At 45.4% G+C, this 25,533-nt stretch overlaps 1 protein-coding gene across 2 annotated transcripts; it reads left to right on the top strand.

Moving 5' to 3' along the window:
- Positions 1–2,814: 2,814 nt before the first annotated feature.
- On the top strand, positions 2,815–24,121 carry LOC149458139 (uncharacterized). 2 transcript variants are annotated; one of them, XM_089682654.1, is made up of 4 exons: positions 2,815–2,898; positions 3,081–3,354; positions 19,584–19,768; positions 23,740–24,121. In XM_089682654.1, exons 1-4 carry the CDS (start codon positions 2,859–2,861, stop codon positions 24,045–24,047), a joined length of 807 nt encoding a protein of 268 aa, XP_089538780.1. In that variant the 5' UTR covers positions 2,815–2,858; the 3' UTR covers positions 24,048–24,121. The 2 variants fall into 2 exon arrangements, with proteins under 2 accessions (XP_089538780.1, XP_089538781.1); XM_089682655.1 differs by having other exon boundaries at positions 2,831–2,918.
- Positions 24,122–25,533: the final 1,412 nt, after the last annotated feature.

Raw genomic sequence — 25,533 nt, 5'->3', positions numbered from 1 at the left:
AAAGAGCCATAATGGGGATCCATACATTTCCTCCTACTGCCCAGACCCCCTTGTGTACTGCCACCCCCACAGTGCTTCCAGTTTCCCTCCTCTCCTTTCCATTCCACTGGCACCTGCAAGCACACAATAGGATCCTTCAGAATGGAGATTGTGAGTCGGGTCTGGTAAATAAGTCACATTTACCAGCTCCTTCCTTTCTTGAATGAACAGAATGAGTGATTGGTACTTATTCACTATGTTCACTCATAACTGAAGCATAGTAAACTGTGTAACTTTTTTTTTTTTTGAAGGTTGGCTGTATGGGGCCCTGTGGTTTCTAACAGCAGCCTTGACCCTGGGTAAGTCATAGTTGTCCCTCACTACATTGGGCTTCCTCCCTGGACAATGGGAATGTGTAGAAGGTAGGTTGGTGCAGGATAACTTCGATTTTACCAATCAGTGCCTGTTAGAACAGCTTGGCTTTAAGTGTGTAGTCAGGGCCAAGAGAACATAAGGGCAATGCACTGTATCTCAGGTACCATTAGCAGGCTTCAGGCCCAGATTGTGCTAATGTGAACAAACGCTCCCAGAAGGAGTCATTGTATCCGAAGCCCTTGTATTACTCAAGCAGTAAACTAAAGTCACACACATCTTCTCTACATGATCCAGAGGCCTTCTTCCTTTCCCAGGTGTAGGCCACCGGAGATAAGAATCAGGGGAGTCAAATCCAAAAGTGCTTTTCTAGTTTTCCTTTTTACTTAGGTGCAAAAGGCAGTAAGAATATCCTCAACCATAGTGGTGTGGTGACGGCTTATCTTGCCCTTAACCATAGGTGTCCAAAACTTCCTGTTCTTCCCCAAGCATGGCCAACTAGGGAGAAAGGCTTTGCAGTGTTCCCTAGGCAGGGAATGCCATTTTCCTAAATAGCTATATTCTTTAGTAATAGAACCCAAACTCTCGAGTGGAGGCCCAACAAAGAAGATACTTTCTTCCTTCCTCAGACCCCTGCATTTTCTCTCGGCCCAAAACCCTAGCAACTCTGTCTATACCACATGTCAAACACAAGGACCGGGGCTGAACCCAGCCCGCCAGGCCATTTCATATGGCCCTCGCACCTTTTCTGCAGCTGCAGCACCAACCTTTGTCTCCATCTCCACTTTGTCTCAGCAGCTGGAAGCAGAGAGGAGGACAGAACTCCTCCTATAGATCCTGGGCCTCTCTGTGCAGACACAGCACCCCCTGGTCTCAGCCTTCAACAGACTCCAGCAACAGACTCCAGCCCTCCTCTGGTCCTCCTCCAGACCCTGTACTTTCTGCTTCCTAGCTTCTTCCCAAGAGCAGTACAAGGTAAGGGGGGGAACAGTGATATAAAGGAGGATGGCAGACTCTTGACATCTGATGGAAGGGTGGGGCTCTGGATAACTGGCCCTTTGAGGGCAACCATATTGCTGATGCAGCCTGTGATCAACATGAGTTTTACACCCCTATTCTATACCCTCTAACTATGGAGAAAGAGAGACCTCTAATGGGAAACAGGGAACTACACTCCAACCACCTCACCTAGTACCGTCTTAAAGGCATAACAGTGGGGACCTCAGGTATGTGCATTTTGTACACTTTATACCCACGGTTCTTTTTTTTTTTGTTATCATGACAGAGTTACTCTAAAGTTTAACTCTAAGCATCACTGAAATTAAATTGAAAAAAGGATTTTAATACTTACCTTGCGTGCGCAGACAGATGTTCTCACCATGTAATCCACCTAACCTGCCCACAGTCAGATCATGCCAAAATATATATATATATATATATATACACATACTGTGTGTGTATATATATATATATATATATATATATATATATATATATATATATATACTGTGTGTGTATATGTATGTGTGTGTGTGTATATATATATATATATATACACATTACTGAAAGCGACATATAAAGTGCAGGCACATCAGACTGCACAGATCATAAGATTTATTGCAACAATTTAAATCCAAAGCATTTATTAGTGTGAGTACATAATGGCATAGTGAAGACACTTCTCTTATTAGAGCTTTCCTATCAGATGACTATGAAGACACTCCTCTGCGGATTCACAGACTGCAATAGCAGCGACCCAAGTGGAAAGGATGAAATACCAGCCCCCTTTAGGTAACCGGTGTGCCCCCTTAGTATACCCCATGGCAGCAGTGCGGTCCAAGTACCCTGTTAAAGCAGAACTATAGGAAAATCTTTTTTTTTTTCATTTTGGATAAAGTAAGGGAGGGATATATTTTTTTTTTTTTCCGCCATGTTGAAAGTATGGATAAAGTACGTGTTACACCTATACATGTCACCATTTGATCCACTCACAGGATGGACTAGGATGCACTTCTGGTTCTGATTTCTTAGACTGTAAGCTCCAAGGAGCAGGGCCCTCCTAACCAGGGGCAGACTGACCATTTGGAAACTCGGGCACTGCCCAAAGGACCCGGGGTCAGTAGTGGACCCCATGAGATGCCCCTGGTACCTTTTTCATAGGCTTTTTTGAGTTTGGGCAAGGACACAGGGGCCCCATGATCCCCTATTGCCCGGGGGCCCCATGAGTTGTCAGTCTGCCCCTGCTCCTAACCCTCTTGTATTGAAATGTATTGTTGTTGTATTGTCTCCCGTTAAAGCGCTGAGCAAACTGTTGGCGCTATATAAATCCTGTATAATAATAGTTTCTTTTCTCTCCTTATAATACTGACACAAATGTTCTCTATGAGAATACACATCCAGAGAAATGACTCTGCTCTCTAGCCCCACCTCATGGCCGATGGAAGAATGTCACCGTTGTGATTTGCTTCCTGTGCCGGAATCAGAGAGGGGACGTCAGGGTCAGACGGATGGAGTCTCCGGGACCAGTCCAGAGCAGTGCTGCTGCTGGTGAGAGTGGAGGCAGATGGGTAGCTACAATATAATATTCTATGAGATCATCCATGTCTGCTCTGTCACTTCCATGAAGTGATGAGGAATCTTCTTGTTACATTGTATATACACAGAGCTGTATTGCTGCATTATGCTGCTGCCATGGATAGTCTAATAAACTCTTCCTTCCCTGTGATCAGTGCGGGCGGACTTCGGAGCGTATTCTCCTCCTGGATCCACGAGGAAGCGCCACATCCGTTTTGCAGCCCACCATGATATCATCCTGCTGCGGGAGGTCATCCACCACAATCCCTTCTGGGTGCGGGAGTTCGGCCAGGTGTGGGCAGCGGTGGCGGAGAGGATGAGCGCGGCCCTGCAGGGAGAAGGCTTCGAGGTGGATGGTAGGAGGTGCAGAGAGAGGACCGCACTACTGCTGGATTATTACAAGAGGCAGAATTTCACCATGCTACGCAGGTGGGACCCTCTGTTCTACATCCTGACCCTCCGCTCTACCTAATTACCCTCCATTCCACCTTCTGACCCTCTGTTCTACATCTTGACCCTCCGCTCTACCTCCTTACCCTCCATTCCACCTTCTGACCCTCTGTTCTACATCCTGACCCTCCACTCTACCTCCTTACCCTCCATTCCACCTTCTGACCCTCTGTTCTACATCCTGACCCTCCGCTCTACCTCCTTACCCTCCATTCCACCTTCTGACCCTCTGTTCTACCTCCTTACCCTCCGCTCTACCTCCTTACCCTCCATTCCACCTTCTGACCCTCCGTTCTACATCCTGACCCTCCGCTCTACCTCCTGACCCTCCGCTCTACCTCCTTACCCTCTGCTCTACCTCCTTACCCTCTGCTCTACCTGCTTACCCTCCGCTCTACCTCCTTACCCTCCGCTCTACCTCCTTACCCTCCATTCCACCTTCTGACCCTCTGTTCTACATCCTGACCCTCCGCTCTACCTCCTGACCCTCCGCTCTACCTCCTTACCCTCTGCTCTACCTCCTTACCCTCTGCTCTACCTCCTTACCCTCTGCTCTACCTCCTTACCCTCCGCTCTACCTCCTTACCCTCCGCTCTACCTCCTTACCCTCCATTCCACCTTCTGACCCTCTGTTCTACATCCTGAACCTCCACTCTACCTCCTTACCCTCCATTCCACCTTCTTACCCTCCATTCCACCTTCTTACCCTCCATTCCACCTTCTTACCCTCCGTTCCACCTTCTGACCCTCTGTTCTACATCCTGACCCCCCACTCTACCTCCTTACCCTCCATTCCACCTTCTGACCCTCTGTTCTACATCCTGACCCTCCGCTCTACCTCCTTACCCTCCGTTCTACCTTCTTACCTTCCATTCCACCTTCTGACCCTCTGTTCTACATCTTGACCCTCCGCTCTACATCTTGACCCTCCGCTCTACCTCCTTACCCTCCATTCCACCTTCTGACCCTCTGTTCTACATCTTGACCCTCCGCTCTACCTCCTTACCCTCCATTCCACCTTCTGACCCTCTGTTCTACATCCTGACCCTCCGCTCTACCTCCTTACCCTCCATTCCACCTTCTGACCCTCTGTTCTACATCCTGACCCTCCGCTCTACCTCCTTACCCTCCATTCCACCTTCTGACCCTCTGTTCTACCTCCTTACCCTCCGCTCTACCTCCTTACCCTCCATTCCACCTTCTGACCCTCCATTCCACCTTCTGACCCTCCATTCCACCTTCTGACCCTCTGTTCTACATCCTGACCCTCCGCTCTACCTCCTTACCCTCTGCTCTACCTCCTTACCCTCCATTCCACCTTCTGACCCTCTGTTCTACATCCTGACCCTCCACTCTACCTCCTTACCCTCCATTCCACCTTCTTACCCTCCATTCCACCTTCTGACACTCCATTCCACCTTCTGACACTCCATTCCACCTTCTGACCCTCTGTTCTACATCCTGACCCCCCGCTCTACCTCCTTACCCTCCATTCCACCTTCTGACCCTCTGTTCTACATCCTGACCCTCCGCTCTACCTCCTTACCCTCCGCTCTACCTCCTTACCCTCCATTCCACCTTCTGATCCTCTGTTCTACATCCTGACCCTCCGCTCTACCTCCTTACCCTCCATTCCACCTTCTGACCCTCTGTTCTACATTCTGACCCTCTGCTCTTCCTCCTTACCCTCCATTCCACCTTCTGACCTTGTGTTCTACATCCTGACCCTCCGCTCTACCTCCTTACCCTCCATTCCACCTTCTGACCCTCCGTTCCACCTTCTGACCCTCCGTTCCACCTTCTGACCCTCAGTTCTACATCCTGACCCTCTGTTCTACATCCTGACCCTCTGTTCTACATCCTGACCCTCCGCTCTACCTCCTTACCCTCCACTCTACCTCCTTACCCTCCATTCCACCTTCTGACCCTCTGTTCTACATCCTGACCCTCTGCTCTTCCTCCTTACCCTCCATTCCACCTTCTGACCCTCTGTTCTACATCCTGACCCTCCGCTCTACCTCCTTACCCTCTGCTCTACCTCCTTACCCTCCATTCCACCTTCTGACCCTCTGTTCTACATCCTGACCCTCCACTCTACCTCCTTACCCTCCATTCCACCTTCTTACCCTCCATTCCACCTTCTGACACTCCATTCCACCTTCTGACCCTCTGTTCTACATCCTGACCCCCCGCTCTACCTCCTTACCCTCCATTCCACCTTCTGACCCTCTGTTCTACATCCTGACCCTCCGCTCTACCTCCTTACCCTCCGCTCTACCTCCTTACCCTCCATTCCACCTTCTGATCCTCTGTTCTACATCCTGACCCTCCGCTCTACCTCCTTACCCTCCATTCCACCTTCTGACCCTCTGTTCTACATTCTGACCCTCTGCTCTTCCTCCTTACCCTCCATTCCACCTTCTGACCTTGTGTTCTACATCCTGACCCTCCGCTCTACCTCCTTACCCTCCATTCCACCTTCTGACCCTCCGTTCCACCTTCTGACCCTCCGTTCCACCTTCTGACCCTCCGTTCCACCTTCTGACCCTCCGTTCCACCTTCTGACCCTCTGTTCTACATCCTGACCCTCTGTTCTACATCCTGACCCTCCGCTCTACCTCCTTACCCTCCGCTCTACCTCCTTACCCTCCATTCCACCTTCTGATCCTCTGTTCTACATCCTGACCCTCCGCTCTACCTCCTTACCCTCCATTCCACCTTCTGACCCTCTGTTCTACATTCTGACCCTCTGCTCTTCCTCCTTACCCTCCATTCCACCTTCTGACCTTGTGTTCTACATCCTGACCCTCCGCTCTACCTCCTTACCCTCCATTCCACCTTCTGACCCTCCGTTCCACCTTCTGACCCTCCGTTCCACCTTCTGACCCTCTGTTCTACATCCTGACCCTCTGTTCTACATCCTGACCCTCCGCTCTACCTCCTTACCCTCCACTCTACCTCCTTACCCTCCATTCCACCTTCTGACCCTCTGTTCTACATCCTGACCCTCTGCTCTTCCTCCTTACCCTCCATTCCACCTTCTGACCCTCTGTTCTACATCCTGACCCTCCGCTCTACCTCCTTACCCTCTGCTCTACCTCCTTACCCTCCATTCCACCTTCTGACCCTCTGTTCTACATCCTGACCCTCCACTCTACCTCCTTACCCTCCATTCCACCTTCTTACCCTCCATTCCACCTTCTGACACTCCATTCCACCTTCTGACCCTCTGTTCTACATCCTGACCCCCCGCTCTACCTCCTTACCCTCCATTCCACCTTCTGACCCTCTGTTCTACATCCTGACCCTCCGCTCTACCTCCTTACCCTCCGCTCTACCTCCTTACCCTCCATTCCACCTTCTGATCCTCTGTTCTACATCCTGACCCTCCGCTCTACCTCCTTACCCTCCATTCCACCTTCTGACCCTCTGTTCTACATTCTGACCCTCTGCTCTTCCTCCTTACCCTCCATTCCACCTTCTGACCTTGTGTTCTACATCCTGACCCTCCGCTCTACCTCCTTACCCTCCATTCCACCTTCTGACCCTCCGTTCCACCTTCTGACCCTCCGTTCCACCTTCTGACCCTCCGTTCCACCTTCTGACCCTCTGTTCTACATCCTGACCCTCTGTTCTACATCCTGACCCTCCGCTCTACCTCCTTACCCTCCACTCTACCTCCTTACCCTCCATTCCACCTTCTGACCCTCTGTTCTACATCCTGACCCTCTGCTCTTCCTCCTTACCCTCCATTCCACCTTCTGACCTTGTGTTCTACATCCTGACCCTCCGCTCTACCTCCTTACCCTCCATTCCACCTTCTGACCCTCCGTTCCACCTTCTGACCCTCCGTTCCACCTTCTGACCCTCTGTTCCACCTTCTGACCCTCCGTTCCACCTTCTGACCCTCCATTCCACCTTCTGACCCTCCGTTCCACCTTCTGACCCTCCGTTCCACCTTCTGACCCTCCGTTCCACCTTCTGACCCTCCGTTCCACCTTCTGACCCTCTGTTCTACATCCTGACCCTCCGCTCTACCTCCTTACCCTCCACTCTACCTCCTTACCCTCCATTCCACCTTCTGACCCTCTGTTCTACATCCTGACCCTCCGCTCTACCTCCTTACCCTCCATTCCACCTTCTGACCTTGTGTTCTACATCCTGACCCTCCGCTCTACCTCCTTACACTCCATTCCACCTTCTGGCCATCTGCTCTACATCCTGACCCTCCATTCTACCACCCTTATCCTCTGCCCTATTGCCTGACTCTTTGCTCTACCTCCCGCCTTTCCGTTGTATGTCCTGATCCTCTTCCCTACCTTCTGGCCCTCTGCCCTACCTGCTGACTCTGCTCTACCTCTTGCCCCTCTGTTGTAAGTCCTGACCCTCCGCTCTACCACATGACTGTTTGCCCTACCTTTCACCCCTCCATTGTATGTCCTGACCCTCTGCCCTACCTCCTCTTTGCTTTACCTTCTGAGCCTCCACCCTACCTTTTTAGCACTCTGCCCTACCTCTTGGTCCTCCAACCTACATTCTGACCCTCCACCCTACAACCTGACTTTTTGCTTTACTTCCTGCCCCTCCACTCTACCTCCTGAGTCTCCACTCTACAACCTGACCCTCAAGCACTAAGTCCTGATCCTTTGCCTTACCTCCTGACTCTCTGCTCCACACCCTGACCCTCTGCCACTCAACCTGGCTCTTTGCTCTACTTCCCACCCCTCCATTGTACCTCCTGAGCCTCTGCCCTACCTGCTGAGCCTCTTCCCTACCTGCTGAGCCTCCACTCTACAACCTGACCCTCCACTCTACCTCTTGACCCTCTGCCCTAACTGTGGACCCTCCACTCTACTTAGTGACCTTCTCCCCTACATACCTCCTACCCCTCTGTTATACTTCTAGAGCCTCTTCTCTATCTCCTGGGCCTCTGCTCTATGACCTAACCCTTCACCCTACCTCTTGACACCTCTGGTCTACCTCTTGACCCCTCTGCTCTACTTTCTGACTCTCTCTGCTCTAATTTCTGATGAACTCTGCTCTGACTCCTGCCCTCTGCTCCTCATCATGACCCTCTGCTCCCCTCATCTTACATTAAACCTCTCCATCTGCAGCCCTCTCCTCTCTTCTCGGTATGCTTCCATGCAGAAGTCTAGGTTCACACCTATACATTTTCCGCTAACGTACAGCATTCCTTAACTTGCAAGAAGCAAAAAAACCTCAAAAAATGTATCCAAAACACGTGCAAAAATGCAAAATGCACTGCAGAAATGGATCAAATGCAAACTGCATAGGTGTGAACCTAGCCTTACTGTAGTTTTAAGTCGATTTTTCGGTTCGTAATTACATAGAATTCTTTCCCAGAGAGATAAAATGCCCACTTTTGTTTTTCCCATACATGACGCTGTGGGGTCACAAATTAGTTGTCAAAAAGTTTTCATGCCCCATTAATGCAGACTTCTCTCTTCATTTGCCCTTTTTAAGCAAAAGGAATTTTGCACTCTCCTTAGCTGCATTGCTATTTCTTTTGGCCTTTAAACAGGGATAGATGATTCAATAATGCAAATATGCAGTCTTGTATTAGTCTGGCACTTCGCTACATGGAACTCTTTTGGATGTTGGAAGTGAACATTGTACTGTGCATGCTCAGCAGGCAGTGCAATGCAAAGAAAAATTGATAGCAAAAAGAGGAAGAAGATTTTTGGCAGGTGCCAAATTGCAAAGTAGAGTCTGTGACACTTTTCAGCAGGCCTATGTACATTGATCTGCTACAGTTCTGATTTGGAATTTACCAGAAATCCTCAGACAACATTAACCACCTCCCGCCCACCATATAGTAATATGATGGACGCAAGGTGGTTCTCTCGTTCTGGGAGGACGTCATATGACATCATAGGGAGTGCGCAGCGCGGCGATTGGCAGTGCTCTGTGTCCCTCGGACATAGCGGATCACCGTTCACGGAAAGAGCCAAAGATGTCGGCTCGGTCATGTGATCAGCTGTGTCCAATCACAGCTGATCACATGTAAACAGGGAAATGCTGGTTATCGGCATTTCTCTCCTCTCGAGCTGTCACGCTGACAGCTCGAGAGGAGAGGAGAGCCGAAAATCGGCTTTCCGCAGAGGGGACATGTACACTGATCATCAGGGCACTGATGATCAGTGTGCCCTGATGATCAGTGTAGCCCCAGCAGTGCCACCTGTCAGTGCTCATCAGTGCCTTGTGTCAGTGCTCATCAGTGCCTCGTGCCAGTGTCCATCAGTGCCACATCAATGCCACATATCAGTACCTACCAGTGCACATCAATGCCACATATCAGTGCCCATCTGAGCTGCCTTTCAGTGTCACCCATCAGTGCCGGTCAGTGCCACCTATCAATGCCAATCAGTGCCGCCTAACAGTGCCAGTCAGTGCCGCCTAACAGTGCCAGTCAGTGCCGCCTAACAGTGCCAGTCAGTGCCGCCTAACAGTGCCAGTCAGTGCCGCCTAACAGTGCCAGTCAGTGCCGCCTAACAGTGCCATATATCTGTGCCATGTATCAGTGCTGCCTTTCAGTGTCCATCAGTGATGCCTGTCAATGCCCATCAGTGCCACCTATCAGTGTCCATCAGTGCAGCCTCATTAGCGCATATCAGTGAAGGAGAAAAATCACTTATTTACAAAATTTTTTAACAAAAACTAAGAAAAAACTTTTTTTTTCAACATTTTCAGTGGTTTTTGGTTTGTTTAAGAAAAAATAAAAAACCCAGAGTTGCTTAAATACCACCAAAATAAAGCTCTATCTGTCACAAAAAAGTTATAAAAATTTCATATGGGTACAATGTTGCATGACCGCGCAATTGTCATTCAAAACGCGACAGCGCTGAAAGCTGGAAACTGGCCTGGGCAGGAAGGGGGTATAAGTGCCCTGTAGGCTAGCGGTTAAAAGTTTACAAAAAAAACTCAGATGTCTCAGCATTTACATAGCCATCATGAATAATCCCTGTAATGGGTGTATTATGTGTAAAATATAATTTTCTAGTTATTTTCTATGATAGTCAGCTCTATCTAATGGCCATAGCAGTAGTTCCCTGATACACCTCAATCAGAAAAATACCATATTGTGGCCATTGGATGGAGCTAACAATCATTGGAAATATGTAGAAACTGACATTCCACATATATTAGACACATACCAAGGATTATTTGTGACAGCTATGCGGATGTTAAGACATTCGCACAGCCATTAAAAAAAAAAAAAAAAAAAGACCCTATGGTATATATTCATTGAGTACTTCAACTTCGAGCTTCTAGACAGAGGTCCACAAGGGCCATATGGCTTAGAATACAGGTGTACTTTCATATAAACTCTTGTTAAATCCAGTTTACCACCCCCATCAAGATAAACTGCTGCTACTTCCAGAGCCACCGCCTCCTCAGGGGATGGGTATAGGTGTGGACAGCAATAAACAGATTTTCCTTTGGGTTGTGCACGGGAAGGCGAATGTAGCAGGTCAGAACACAGTAAATCAGGGACTAGCTGAACGCCACTCAGCAATCTCTTCATGTTACAATCCAACTTAATTAGGCCGTTTGGCCCCAGTACCACACACATACTGCTTCATGTGCGTGCCAATACGTTCGTGTGTGCTTGCTAATACACGTTTGCAGTGAGCCTTTGTTCGGAAATATGAGCGTGTGCATGAGCATGCAATAGTCTTTTCGTTGTATGTACTAGACTTTTCTAACAGTAAATATTTATGTCTGTGGATGTCTGCATGGACAAAGTACATTTTCATTTTAAAGTGCAGCTCCAGGCCATGTTTTTTTTTTCTTTATTTCAAAAACTGCCTGAGCAGTGGCGGAAAAAAGCAGCTCAGCCTGTCATACTTACCTTCTCTCTAGACTTGTCACCTGCAGTAACTTAATCCAGCCACTAGATGTCCTTAGACTTCTTGGAATCAATCAGCCCAGAAGACTGGCCAAATGCCATCAATGTTGTGAGTTTTTTTGGGGGGGTATTTAAAATGCCAGTGACTTGCAGCACTATAGGCTTGGGGGGGGGGTTAAATTGCCTCTGACCACCAATCAATGTAAGACTGTTTCGGGGCATTTAAAGCGTTTTGAGTTAATCTATGACATCTATCCATTGCACACAATGCAAGGTCATCTTGGGCAGCACGGTGGCTAAATGGTTAGCACTTCCACCTGGTAGCACTAGGGTCGTTGGTTTGAATCTGAGCCACGGTACCACCTGCCTGGAGTTTGCATGTTCTCCCTGTGCCTGCGTGGGTTTCCTCCGGGTACTCCGGTTTCCTCCCACACTCCAAAGACATGCTGGTAGGTTAATTGGCTCCTGTCTAAATTGGCCCTAATATGTGTATGTATGAATGTGAGTTAGGGACCTTAGATTGTACGCCCCTTGAGGGTTAGGGACTGATGTGAATGTACAATATATATGTGTAAAGCGCTGCATAAATTGACGGCGCTATACAAGTACCTGAAATAAATAAATAATCTTACTTCCATTAATATAGGAAGACTTGCGATTGGCGTCAATGGGAAACTTTTAAAGACTAAACACAACTTTATTTATTGTTTAACCACCTCAGTACCAGTATGTGTCTTCATTTATTCATTATATTTATATACAGTAGTAAAACAGAATTTGTATTTTATTATTATACAGGATTTATATAGCGCCAACAGTTTGCTCAGCGCTTTACAATATCAAGGGAGACAATACAGCAACAATACAGTTCAATACAAGAGGGATAGAAGGGCCCTGCTCCTTGGAGCTTACAATCTAATAGGTTATAGTAAATACCATTTTATGATAGCACCTACCTTACTGAATACTAGCAAATTGTGCTCCTTTCTTGATCTAATCATTTGAAATGGTGTGGTATATTTAAAGTGTTATTACACCCACAACTGTATATGCAGCAAAGCGTGCTTGTTATACTCACTGTGGAACCTAAGGGGTTAATCCTCTGAATTATGTAAAAAGGCCATTTGATCCTGACTTCTCTGCCCCTCCTCTTCTCCAAATGTCCACCTGATAAGACAGATTGAGCCCGTAGTCACATGCACATGCTCAGTTTAGTGTGTATTGCTAGAGAGGTTTTTTTTTTCTTGGGAGAGTGCATGTGATCAGCACAGGGCCAATCATCACTGTATAGACAGAGGGTCAGAGGTTTTGCATCCTCCTAGAGCAGAAAAAAAACTCTTCCTAGAAGCTTTAACCAGTGTTCTGCTGAGCACTGAAAGAAGTCACAAGACTGCTCTAACTTCTGATGAGAAAAGGTATTTAGCAGTTTATATTTACTAAATAATTGCATTTCCATGTGTGTACTGTGGGAGACCAGATATAGTGAATGCAGGGTCTGGGGTTTATTAACACTTTAATGTGGAGTTCCACTCGACCAATCAAAAAATAAAAGTCCGCAGCTACAAAAACTGTAGCTGCTGACTTTTAAAAAACAGCCACTTACCTGTCCCTCAGTCCTGTGATATGTCCCCCCGCAGCCCGTTTCACCAGCCATTCTGTATTCCAGGAGGCCGGCATCTTCAGTGTCGGCACCCGGCTGTGATAGCTTGTGTCTAGTAGCGCTGCGCTTCGTGAATGGTCCTGTAGTCTTCTGGGACCTGTCACATGTCCCAAAAGACTACAGGGAGAGAGGACACCTTCCGTTTCCGATCGCCTAGGCGATCAGACTGGAAGTGGGAGCGGGTACCTGTCAAATTCGGGTACCCGCTCCCCAAAGGTGGCAATCCTTAATGGGGAGTGCGGTAGCAGTCCCTAAAGCGGAACTTCCCCTTTTGGGTGGAGCTCCAGTTTAAGTGTCGAATTATATTATGTAACATTATGCTTTAGCCAGAGTTACAAAGCTATGTGCTATGTTGCCAAATAGACTTGGAGGCCATGGAGGATGTTTATTCATGGGCAGTTCATAATTGAACATGGCTTTCTAGGCATCAGCATGTGTATTATGGCAGTGTTGGCATACAGCTCATCAACGATGGGTCCTAGAATGCAGCAATCTCATTGTAGCTGTCCATAACTCTGTATGCTGCTTTCAGCATAACACTATTGTTTTTTTTTTTCATTGAGAGATACAGGAAGTTTTTAACCTTTGGATTATACCGTACACCAGCCCAGAACAAACCCTTTCACTACTGTCTCTGTTCTTTGCTAGTGTCATGGGAGAATGGACATCTTTTCTGAAGCTCTACTGTATAAAAGACTATCCCATTTTTTGGCTACCATCCTTATCCTTCTTTTAATTTTTTCTTCAGTCAATTCTCTTCTCTACATCCCTGCTGATGCCTTGTCCCATCGACTGCAACCATCAGGCACAACCATTCTCAGCCTTGCTTTTGGAGTGCTGCATCTAGACTCTGCTGGACTGCTTGTTGTGGGAATAGCCTAGAAGTGACCTTCAAGTACTAGGTTCCATGTAAGGCAATTGCTAGACCTTCTTCTGGTAAAGGCTAGCCATGGAGTGTTTTTCAGGTGCAGAGCCAGTGACCCCACCTTCTCACCACATCTTCAGTCACTCTACCCCAGTTGAGCTGAGCAGTGGGTGCTACATCATTAATTTAGGATTCCACCACAAAAGTGGTATTACTGTGGGACTGAAAAAATAAACCTTACAGGGATTATAACCCTCCCTTACTGTATGCAAAATGGAAAAAAAAAAGTTTTTTCCTATAGTTCTACTTTAACTGTGACTGAGACATGATATATTTTACAAGTTATGTGTGTTTTTCAGTTTATAAAGATCAAATACATCAATAGATGTAGTGGATTTTCACATTCTAGACATGTTTTGTGGATCAATGCACACTGTTTTGGAGGAACATTACTATATAGCATTAATCTAAGTATTGGCCAAAAATGCCTCCCTTTTTAGAGGTATAGTCAACCCACGCAATGCCTCCAGGACTATAGAAATTGTCAAAACAGTGTGCTCATGAATGAAGACAGGGTCCCCTGCGATTGTACATGGGAGAGCAAGGAGAAGTGTGCAGTGGTCATATGTTTCACTTTTTTCCCCAATATTGGTATTGATCTCTGGAATGTTGCTGTAAAAATATGTACTGAAGAAGCTGGCCATAACTGGAGGAGTCATACTACATTCTTATTTTTCATTTCTTCATACTGCTGTACATGGTACCACCGTCATTTTAGATTTATTCAATTTCAATCATTTCCCAAACCTTTTACATACTTCCCCATAAATGGCATTAAGGTTTCCATAAACCACCTTTTCATTTTATGTCTAGTAAACATTCTAGGTATTAGTAGAGAACATAGGCTCACCAAGCTGGTATGAAATATCCTTAGCAGATTATTTATACATATTTCAGGCACTGGTGTTTGACAGAGAAAATTAAAATGTCATAACAGTAAGTATCTCATACAACTTGCAGACAGGAAAAGTCTTTACACTTGGAAGTGGGTGTAATTGGACCAGTTTTAACTCTGTGATATTCAGAGAGTGGTTTATAAAAGACACAGGTGAGGGATGAAAGAAAAAGGGGAGAGACAGAAAGAAGAAAGGATGGGGGGATTGGGGTGTCGGAGACTCGGGGTTAAGAACAACATACAAGGAGTTCTGTCTTGGTCGGGTGAACGGTCTGTCAGGGCTGTTAGGTAGCCATTTAAACCAAAGCCCAGTGGAAAATAACATTTATTATCTGGTCAGAATCTACAGCTATGGTACAGATGAGGTTGAAGCCATGCTGTAGGAGAGTGGGAAGAGATCACTGCCATAATGTCCTGTCCACAAAAATCAACACTACCACAAGGCCGCATGGTGACCATCCTGTAGTTGGGGCACCAGATATGCTACTTTCCACTGGGCTTTGGTTTCAATGGCTACCTAACAGCCCTGACAGACTGTTCACCTGACCAAGACAGAACGCCATAAAAATGTACACAAGCCCCCCCAAATAATTTCTCTAGTACAGTGGTTGTAATCTCCGACAGTCTTTTGTAGTGTTATGTATATTGAATATTATGTGGGACCTCAGAGGTCACAGTTGGGGCCACCAAAGCCTCATAACTTGACAACTACTGTACTAGAGAGAAATTATTTGGGGGGGCTTGTGTACATTTGTATGGTATTTTTTTCCATGTACACTCACTGTAGAAAAAAAACACATTTTTAAAGCCCCCCCATTCACTTATGGCATTTTTCAGCTTGTTTCCCTATGCCTGACTACACTCAACTTACAGAATCCCATTCTAATTGTCCCTGTTCACATTCATATGGTACTGTATGCTCAGTTGCCCTAAGCTCTACCCCTATGTTAAAAAAAAAACGACAAAAAAAGTAGTTTGAGCGAATTCTGTTTTGGGTGCACCTGTAAGGCCCCTTTCACGTGGTGAGTCCGATCAGGTCCGCCTGTCAGTTTTTTAGTTGGATCTGATTGGCCGGTCCTTTCACACCTATGGGCAGGCTGTCCATTTACACCTCCTCTACCTCCAGACCCAATCCGGTCCACCACAAAAAAACGGAAGGGGATCCATCCTTTTCCGTTTAAGTGGATCAGATCGGAGGGTAGTCAGTGTAAACGGACAGCAGAGACTTTACATCCGCCCGCCCATAGAGCAGAGTGAGCTCTGTCTGTGTCTGGTCTGTAGAAACTGTCTCATCCATCCGCTCTGCTCTGATCAGCAGGGTATCTGAGAGCGGATTCCCTGCTGATCGGGACGGAGTCTGGCATGTCTAAAAGGGGCCTTAATGTGTATACAGGGGATCTCCTCCCCTTACACAGTCCAGGAAACATATGCCTGAAGCATGATACACATGCAAAAACACTTGCATAAAGCTTGTAAAACACTTGTAAAGTGCCTGAAAAAAATCACTAGGAATACACTCTGCTGAGGTGTAAATGCAGGCTGTAGGAGATATTGTTTAAAAAAAAAATAATACAAGTTTAAAAATATTTCTTAAAATAGGAAATAAAACCTTTTCCTAAAATAAAACTTGCACTATGGAGGAGATTTACTAAAACCGGTGAACTCAGAATCTGGTGCACCTGTGCATGGTAGCCAATCAGCTTCTAATCTCAGTTTGTTTAATGAAAGTGTTACTACACCCACAACAGTAAAATCAGTGTGTATATGCAGTAAAGCATGCTTGGTATACTCACTGTGGAACCTAAGGGGTTAATCCTCTGCATTGTGTAAAAAGGCCATTTGATCCTGACTTCTCTGCCCCTCCTCTTGTTCAAATGTCCACCTGATACAGACTGAATCTGTAGTCACATTCTCGGTTTGGTGTGTATTGCTAGAGGGGTTTTTTTTCTTGGGAGAGTGCATGTGATCAGCACAGGGCCAATCAGCACTGTCCAGACAGAGGTCAGGGATTTTGCATCCTCCTGGAGCAGAAAGAAAACTCCTCCTACAAGCTTTACGCAGTGCTCTCCTGAAGTCACAAGACTGCTCTAACTGCTGATGAGAAAAGGTATTTAGCAGTTTATATTTACTAAAATAACTGCATTTCCATGTTCTGTGTACTGTGGGAGACCAGATATAGTGAATGCAGGGTCCTGGGTTTAGTAACACTTTAAGTTTTGGCAAAAAAACCTGGAAGGTTCTATGCAGACGTGCACCTGATTTTGCACTTTCCAGCTATGGTAAGTAAACATCTATGTGTCTTATATGTATGCTTAACATTCTTCTATGTACTTTTAAACTAGGTTCATACCTGTGCGGTGCGGTGGGGGCACCGCATGTGATTCGCACAGGAATCACACCACATACCTGTGCACGTCACATGCGATGTCTGTGTGGTGTGATTTGAGCCATACATTTTGTATGGCTCAAATTGCATCCGCACCTGTCTGCACCTGAATCGCATTGCATGGGTGTCCACCCATCAAGCGGCTTTTGTTGAAGAAGCCGGGTGGAAAATTGTCAGCCAAACAACTCCTGCATCCAATCAGATGCAGCTACTGTTTGGGTATTCTGACAGCCACTGGAGCCAGCTGTCAGAATACAATAGCTGGCAGGGGAGATTCGCCCATCTGTGCTGTGTAGCATGGATGAAAGAATCATTTAGACTTCTATAAGTGTAAGGCCAGCTTAGTCTCCATAACGAGGTCTGGAACAATGTCATCATAGAAGGAAAGGTGTGTAAACCCCCCCAGTGCCTTTATCTATGAAAACATTTGTAGTACATTCCATGTTAAGTGGGTCATACAATCTGATTTTGCAATCTACATCCGATCTCTTTCAGATTTATCAAAAGTACATCATGTGAAAGCCTACCTAAACAATCCATTCACTTGTTTTCCTTACAGGAGGTTTCTTATACTCCATAGTTGTTGGTCAAGGTAAAGGACAAATCATATTATAATGTGTACACCTGTATCCACGGAACTTGCATTTTAATCAGTCTGCAATGAAAATGGATATTTTGCTGCTATTTACCACTTTCTTTCATAGACTAAAGGTTCATTTTGTGTTCTTTTGTTATTTCAAAGCATGAGGCATCAGCAATAATGGATTTCTGTGGTCATAACCTCGAAACATTTTGCAGCTGAGCTACATCTTCATTATCTGTCTCCAGATTGTTAAAGTGGAAGTAAACTTTCTTTGTTGTTTTGTACCTACAAGCAAGCTTATAATAAGGCTCACCTGTAGGTACAGCAAATATCACCTAAATGTGCACCGTTTAGGTAATATTTACATGTGAAGCAGCTGGTGACATCACCGGCGTGTGTGCACTGTGCTCTCAATGGACGGCATGGAGCTATACCGCGGCCATAACTCATAATGTGACGTCATTGAGGCTTGACCATTCAAACAACTGGAGCCTGTAAACCCAGACGAAAGACTAGGTGAAGATGGATTCCATGTGAGTGATGTAGCTAACAAGCACATTATGACATTACCCTCTGGAGGGGACCAGTTTTTTTTTTGTTTGTTTTTTTTTTAATTAATTTACTTTTTATTGGGTTTTAAAAGGCATAGAACAAACATAAGATTGCACAGCACAAATCAACAGAAAAAAAAGAGGAAACAGGTTCATCGATGAAATGCAGATACATACAAAGTCAGTGCACAACAGTGGATTAGCTAGCAACATCTGAGTAGACATATCGGAAATGTAAAGATCCCATGATTCCCACACTGCTTCAAAAAGGGGGACAAAATTAGCATGCATAGCAGTGAGGTACTCCATTCTTCTAATCTCAGCAACAACCCTAACCAATTTCGACCGTGTAGGAGGAGGAAAGCCAATGCATGGGAATGGTTCTCCTGGCCGCTGTTAGGACATAAGATAGTTTCTTGGCAAGTTTAGAGAGGCCTGGAAAAGGTAGGCCCAGTAAAAAGTGGATGGGGTCAAATGGAATGTGGATCCGTAAAAGTAGCTGCAAAAGACTAAAGACCTCTCTCCAGAAAGGTGCAATGTGTTGGCAAAGCCAAAAAATATGGAAAAGAGTTTCAATTTTCTCACCGCATCACCAGCAGACAGGAGAAACACTCGGATTGCGAGCATGGAGAACCTCAGGAGTCTTGTACCAGAACATCAAAATTTTATAAGTATTTTCTTTATATACCAGACATATAGAAGATCTAGAGGCAACCTCCCAGATCCTGCACCATTGAACCAGTTTTTCTTTTTCTAAACACATTTTACTACCGCTTTAATTCAGACAAAGCTTGAGGTGTTAGCTAGTTACAGTCAACGTTTCATAAACCCACTGAATATATATACCTCGCCTGTCTCATTTCCAGTGTACTCATCTAGTTTTAGATGGAACTGCTGTTTTCTTCAGCACGGTGGGAAGCTTTTGTACATTTACAAGATTTACGGAGAGTTCCAAACGACGTCTTCTTGATAGCAAGTTTAGATGGTTTCATGCACGATTTACAAATTGTCCCAAATATATGATGCTCTGAGGCTAAGGTTTTGCTAAAGGCACCAAAAGTTTAGGAGGCATTGACTGAAACACACTGCAGAATTGTGAGGCCATTTCTTTAATTCATTGCACTATGAACAATTATAAAACATAAAATACTTATAGCAGTGGGAATGGCACAAGGTAAACTGGGAAGGAGTATGGGAAACTTGGTGGTTGGGCTGGACCCATTACTTTGTACATTATGCCTGTCCTGCTTTTGTCATCTGGAACTCCCTTCTTTCCTGCACTGTGCAGCACTTTGTCTCTTATATTATGCATTGTCTGATATATAGCCCTCTACACAGGGGTGGTACAGAGGCCATGTATATGGAAAAAGAAGAATTGCTGCGGAAGATTCTGGAACTGGAGTCTGAGAAATGGGAAGTTGGCTCTGATCCACGCCACAGGGACCCTTTGAGAGACACCCTTTGTGTGAATGTCAGCGAGGAAGCACTACGCAGAGCACAGGAGGAGGCATCCACTACACTTGGTTTGTACACCGGATTACCTTCATAAATACTAATGATATTATTACCACTTCACTATACTTTATAGTAATGTAATCTATATTGGTGGGTTTTTTTTATTTGGCCCTCTCTATCCTTCTTTGCAGCCATCAATAGTCTACAGTTTAGGGTTGAAACACAATTTTGCATTGTATTAATGTGTGTTAGCGCATTGTGGTGCGATTAATTTTGAAAGCAAATTTTTTGAAATTTTTTGTGTGTGCACAGATGTGCCAAAGGACTCTGCTGGACCTGATGGCTGGGCAGAGCCCTTGGACATACAGTTGTGTTCAAAATAATAGCAGTCAGACATCACTAACCTGATCAATCCCTGTTTTTGGTAGAAATGATATTTCTACATGGCAAATAATTTACTAGCAGGTGTAGTAGAGTAATAGAAATCCAACAGACCCAACAGTCATGACATGCATGCTGCTGATTCTGTGTAATTGAATCACTAATTGAAAGGGGCATGTTCAAAATAATAGCAGTGTGGAGTTCTATTAGTGAGGTCATTCATTCTTTGAAAAACAGGTGGCAATTATTGCCCTTATTTAAGGAAGGAAGGCAGCAAATGTTGTACATGCTGGTTACAGTGCATTTCTCTCTGAAATTCTGAGGAAAATGGGTCATTCCAGACATTGTTCAGAAGAACAGCGTACCTTGATTAAAAAGTTGATTGGAGAGGAGAAAACATAAAGAAGTGCAGAAAATGATAGGCTGCTCAGCTAAAATTATCTCAAATGCTTTAAAATGGCAACCAAAACCTGAAAGACGTGGAAGAAAGTGAAAAACTACCATTCGAATGGATAGAAGAATAGCCAAAATGGCAAGGACTCAGCCAACAATCAGCTCCAGGAAGATCAAAGAAGGTCTAAAGTTACCTGTGAGTACTGTTACAATTAGAAGACGCCTATGTGAAGCCAAACTATCTGCAAGAAGCCCCCGCAAAGTCCCACTGTTGAAAAAAAAAACTTGCTGAAGAGGTTACAATTTGCCAAAGAGCACATTGACTGGCCTAAAGAGAAATGGCGCAACATTTTGTGGATTGATGAAAGTAAGATTGTTCTTTTTGGGTCTAGTGGCCGGAGACAGTTTGTCAGACGGCCCCCAAACACTGAATCCAAGCCACAGTACACTGTGAAGACAGTGAAGCATGGTTGCGCAAGCATCATGATATATGGATATTTCTCATACTACGGTGTTGGGCCTATTTATCGCATACCAGGGATCATGGATCAGTTTGAATACATCAGAATACTTGAAGAGGTCATGCTGCCTTATGCTGAAGAGGAAATGCCCTTGAAATGGGTGTTCCAACAAGACAACGACCCCAAACACACCAGTAAACGTGGAACCTCTTGGTTCCAGACCAACAAGATTGACGTTATGGAGTGGCCAGCCCAATCCCCGGATCTTAATCCAATAGAAAACTTGTGGGGTGACATCAAAAATGCAGTTTCTGAGGCAAAACCAAGAAATAGAGAAGAACTGTGGAATGTAGTCCAATCCTCCTGGGCTGGAATACCTGTTCACAGGTGCCAGAAGTTGGGTGACTCCATGCAACACAGATGTACAGCAGTTCTCAGAAACAGTGCGACTACAACTAAATATTCATTAAGTGATTCAAAGGAAAGCAAAATCTTTAAACATTTTTCAGTTTATATAGTGAATGTTTGAGTTTAAAGAAGAATACAAACACTGCTATTTTTTTGAACAGTCTAATATTCACTTTTCTTCAATTTTTGTAGAGGAACAGCACAAATTTGATACTTTTTTTCTTCATGTTTTGATTTGGAATAGAATGTGTAGTGTTCCCAATGCATTTGTATGTATGGAAATAAAAGCTATTAGAAGGATTTTGAGCTTTATTCACTTTTTTCAACACACTGTTATTATTTTGAACACAACTGTTTCTACGCATGCTGAAGTTCCACTTTAAAGCGGAGTTCCAGTCAGTTTTGTGCTTATTAAAAGTCAGTAGCTACAAAAACTGTTAATAAACTTTTAATAAACACACATTCACCTGTCCCAGAGTCCAGCGATATGTGCTCATCCACGCTGTCCCTTCTCTGCCTTTTCTCTCACAGGTGTCGGCATCACAACTGTGGGCACCAGGTTGTGTCGGCTTGCGGCTTCACAGCCGGGTGCCTACTGCACATGCGCAAGTCGCGCTGTGCATTCTCATTGGTCCGGCAGTCTTCTGGAACCTGTGAAGGTCCCCAGGAGACTGCGGGAGGGAGGAGGGGGCTGAAATTCCAGCTCGCTTTGCTGCGGTGAACTGAGCCGGAAGTGGGAGTGCGTACCTGCCAAAAACAGGTATCCGCCCCCCCCTCCCCCAAAGGTGCCAAATATGACAGTGGAGGGGGGGAGGAGGCAAACAAGCGGAGCTTCCACTTTTGAGTGGAACTCCACTTTAAATGGCATGGGAATAATGCACCTCTTATATACAAATCATTGATTTGTTATGCATTTACCATATGTGATGAAGGAGGTACCGTGTTTTAAATGTTATGGCAACTTTTAAAGGACAAGTTCACCTTTGGGAACATGTAACATGTTCCACCCATTTTTAGGGGTGTTCTTACTCCTGCACCATGTGTAACAGGAGCCATGGATCTTCTCCCCGAACTCGTCGTCATTATTTAAGAAAAAAACTGCGGCCGTGCGGGGCTCTGCTCCCTCTCTGTGAATGGGAAAACTACAAGTACCAACAGCCTTTGCGGCTATCGGCTTGTAGTTCTCCGTGAATTACCAGGGTGCTGGTGAGCGCTCTTTTGGTGCATTGATTCTTCCTGTCATTGTGTAACCGCCTGCCTGTGCGATGTATGAGCGTACAGCTTATGTGGACAGTCTGCAGGAGTCCTGCATTACGCCCGTGATCTGCTGATCATAGGTGCAAGGCTTTGCAGGCTCCTAGTAAAAAAAATAATAAATGCACATTATTTTATCTGCAAAAAGATATTATTTTTTTTTTCAAAGGTGAACTGATTCTTTAAATTCAGCTTTACATGTTCATAAAAATAATTTCACCCCGACATAATAATCATGAGATCGTAAATAGTCCATCTTCTCTTAAACATCATGCAATGACATGCATTGGCAAGACAGTTGATAGGGAATGTTGCAGCAAGTACCAAGGATTATGCGCCTAAGGCAGTGTTCAGTGTGCTAATTAACCTTAAACTCTCAGTGCTCCATTGCACAAGGGCACAGTACTGAAGTATTTGCTTTATTTTTTAGTTAAAGGAGAAGTACAGCCAAAGCTTTTTTTGGCTGTACTTCTGTGGATCACAGAAGTGCAGTTCGTTCTGAACTCCTGTGACCCATCTTCATCTGACAGTGAACTGAAGCCTGCTGTCAGCTGATGTCACTTAGCCGGTCCAGGCTGGAGAAAGATCCCGACTTTAAAGTCGGGATTCACCCCAGAGTCTGGAGCGGCACCTGGCTCACCCTTTCAGCGATCTGCTGAGAGCCTGAGCCAGCTGCTTCACCCCCCTCCACAGCCCAGCGATTCAGTGAGCACGGGGGGCAGATCAGACAGGTGACTGACAGTCACCGCTCTCTGCTCACAGCGGCAGTGAGAACTCAGCGATCAGCGGTCATGTGATCACGGAGTTTCACAGTTAGACCTGGCAGACCGATGCTGCATCAACCTAGGCAAGTATAATTTGGGGAAAAAAAAGCCATCCCATACTTCTCTTTTAAGCATGACAAATAGGTAACTTCTAGTATCGCCAAAAAATATTAAAAAAAGACAGTTTTCAGCCCTCTAGGGCCCACCCAAAACTGAAATACCAGTTTTAATCAGATCTTTAAAGCTGAACTCCAGGTATGGTTGGACCCATGTAGCTATGCAAGATGTCCCACACTTAGAGTTCAGTTTTACTGTATTATACCTTATGTTGTATTATTTTATCAAATTCATTTTAACCAGCGGTACATTCCATTTCAGCAATGGAGTCTAAGCAGGAAGACAACAACATGGGAGAAAGGCTGGTCAAGAAACAAGAATGCGAAGGCTGCTGCAATGCATACGCTCGAATACTGCAACACTTAGAACGGAGGGCAGAGGCAGAGCAGCGCCTGCGGGAAGAGGAACTAGCTCTGCGACGGGAAGAACTGCAGCTACAGAGGGAAAGAGCCACGCTGGAGAGAGAGAGGCAGGAGGCCGAGCGGAGGGAGAGGGAGAGGAGGTTTGAGCTGGAAAGGGAAGAAAGACAAGTCATATTAGAAATATTGAGAGAGAAAATGATTAAGTGACAACTTGGAACTTTGCACACAATCACACATGGGGTGTGACAAAATCAATGAGAATAAAAGATCACAGCTGCTAAGATGGGACAGGTGTGTAAGTGAATGGCGGGGGTCACTGATAGGGACCGCATGTCACTCTGCTGTTAGTGAAAGGAGAGATACTGGAGGGGGAGGGGAGAAAATGAATAATGACTGAACTGACACAGGACCACAGAGCAAACACACACCAGCGAAAACAATTTAACCAAGAGGTTATATCTATGCAGTAAAGGGGAAATGGAGAAAGTGAACCAATAGGTAGGACTGCAACTAAGGCTTGCACCCGATAGTCCGCACTTTGTAATCTGATTGTAATCTCTTTTAGATTTTGCCGCAAATAATGGCCCGCCCTAATAATCTAATATATATCCATTCAGGTAAGACCACATACCACATACTTGTTCGTAAATCTAGAGTAAATATCCTTTTCTAAAGAATTCGAAAGCTATTAACACACAATTCCGATCTCCTTGATGAGATGGAGGCTGGGCAATACATAGTCCTCACTGTTACAACTGGGCTAGTCTGCTTTTGCCATCCTGTGGAGGATAAGGATGCCCCCATAGTTATTTATTTATTTCAGATACTTATATAGCGCCGTCCATTTATGCAGAGCTTTACATACAGTCAGGTCCATAAATATTGGGACATCGACACAATTCTAACATTTTTGGCTCTATACACCACCACAATGGATTTGAAATGAAACAAACAAGATGTGCTTTAACTGCAGACTGTCAGCTTTAATTTGAGGGTATTTACATCCAAATCAGGTGAACGGTGTAGGAATTACAAGTTTGCATATGTGCCTCCCACTTGTTAAGGGACCAAAAGTAATGGGACAGAATAATCATAAATCAAACTTTCACTTGTTAATACTTGGTTGCAAATTCTTTGCAGTCAATTACAGCCTGAAGTCTGGAACGCATAGACATCACCAGATGCTGGGTTTCATCCCTGGTGATGCTCTGCCAGGCCTCTACTGCAACTGTCTTCAGTTCCTGCTTGTTCTTGGGGTATTTTCCCTTCAGTTTTGTCTGCAGCAAGTGAAATGCATGCTCAATCGGATTCAGGTCAGGTGATTGACTTGGCCATTGCATAACATTCCACTTCTTTCCCTTAAAAAACTCTTTGGTTGCTTTTGCAGTATGCTTTGGGTCATTGTCCATCTGCACTGTGAAGCGGCGTCCAATGAGTTCTGAAGCATTTGGCTGAATATGAGCAGATAATATTGCCCGAAACACTTCAGAATTCATCCTGCTGCTTTTGTCAGCAGTCACATCATCAATAAATACAAGAGAACCAGTTCCATTGGCAGCCATACATGCCCACGCCATGACACTACCACCGCCATGCTTCATTGATGAGGTGGTATGCTTATGATCATGAGCAGTTCCTTTCCTTCTCCATACTCTTCTCTTCCCATCACTCTGGTACAAGTTGATCTTGGTCT

The sequence above is a fragment of the Staurois parvus genome, unplaced genomic scaffold (assembly GCF_062004578.1).
Source record: "Staurois parvus isolate SC_StPar_1 unplaced genomic scaffold, SC_StPar_1.0 ptg000293l, whole genome shotgun sequence".
Classification (NCBI taxonomy): domain Eukaryota; kingdom Metazoa; phylum Chordata; class Amphibia; order Anura; family Ranidae; genus Staurois; species Staurois parvus.
The sequence above is the reverse complement of the archived record's forward strand: the minus strand, read 5'-3'. Positions and strand labels throughout refer to the sequence as shown.

What these genes read in the sequence shown, in the direction of transcription:
- LOC149458139 (XM_089682654.1), top strand. Translation starts at nt 2,859, where the DNA reads ATGGAGTCTCCGGGACCAGTCCAGAGCAGTGCTGCTGCTG. An exon ending in CCAGAGCAGTGCTGCTGCTG is followed by an intron (nt 2,899 to 3,080) that starts GTGAGAGTGGAG and finishes CCCTGTGATCAG; the next exon opens with TGCGGGCGGACTTCGGAGCG. An exon ending in GGAGGCATCCACTACACTTG is followed by an intron (nt 19,769 to 23,739) that starts GTTTGTACACCG and finishes ATTCCATTTCAG; the next exon opens with CAATGGAGTCTAAGCAGGAA.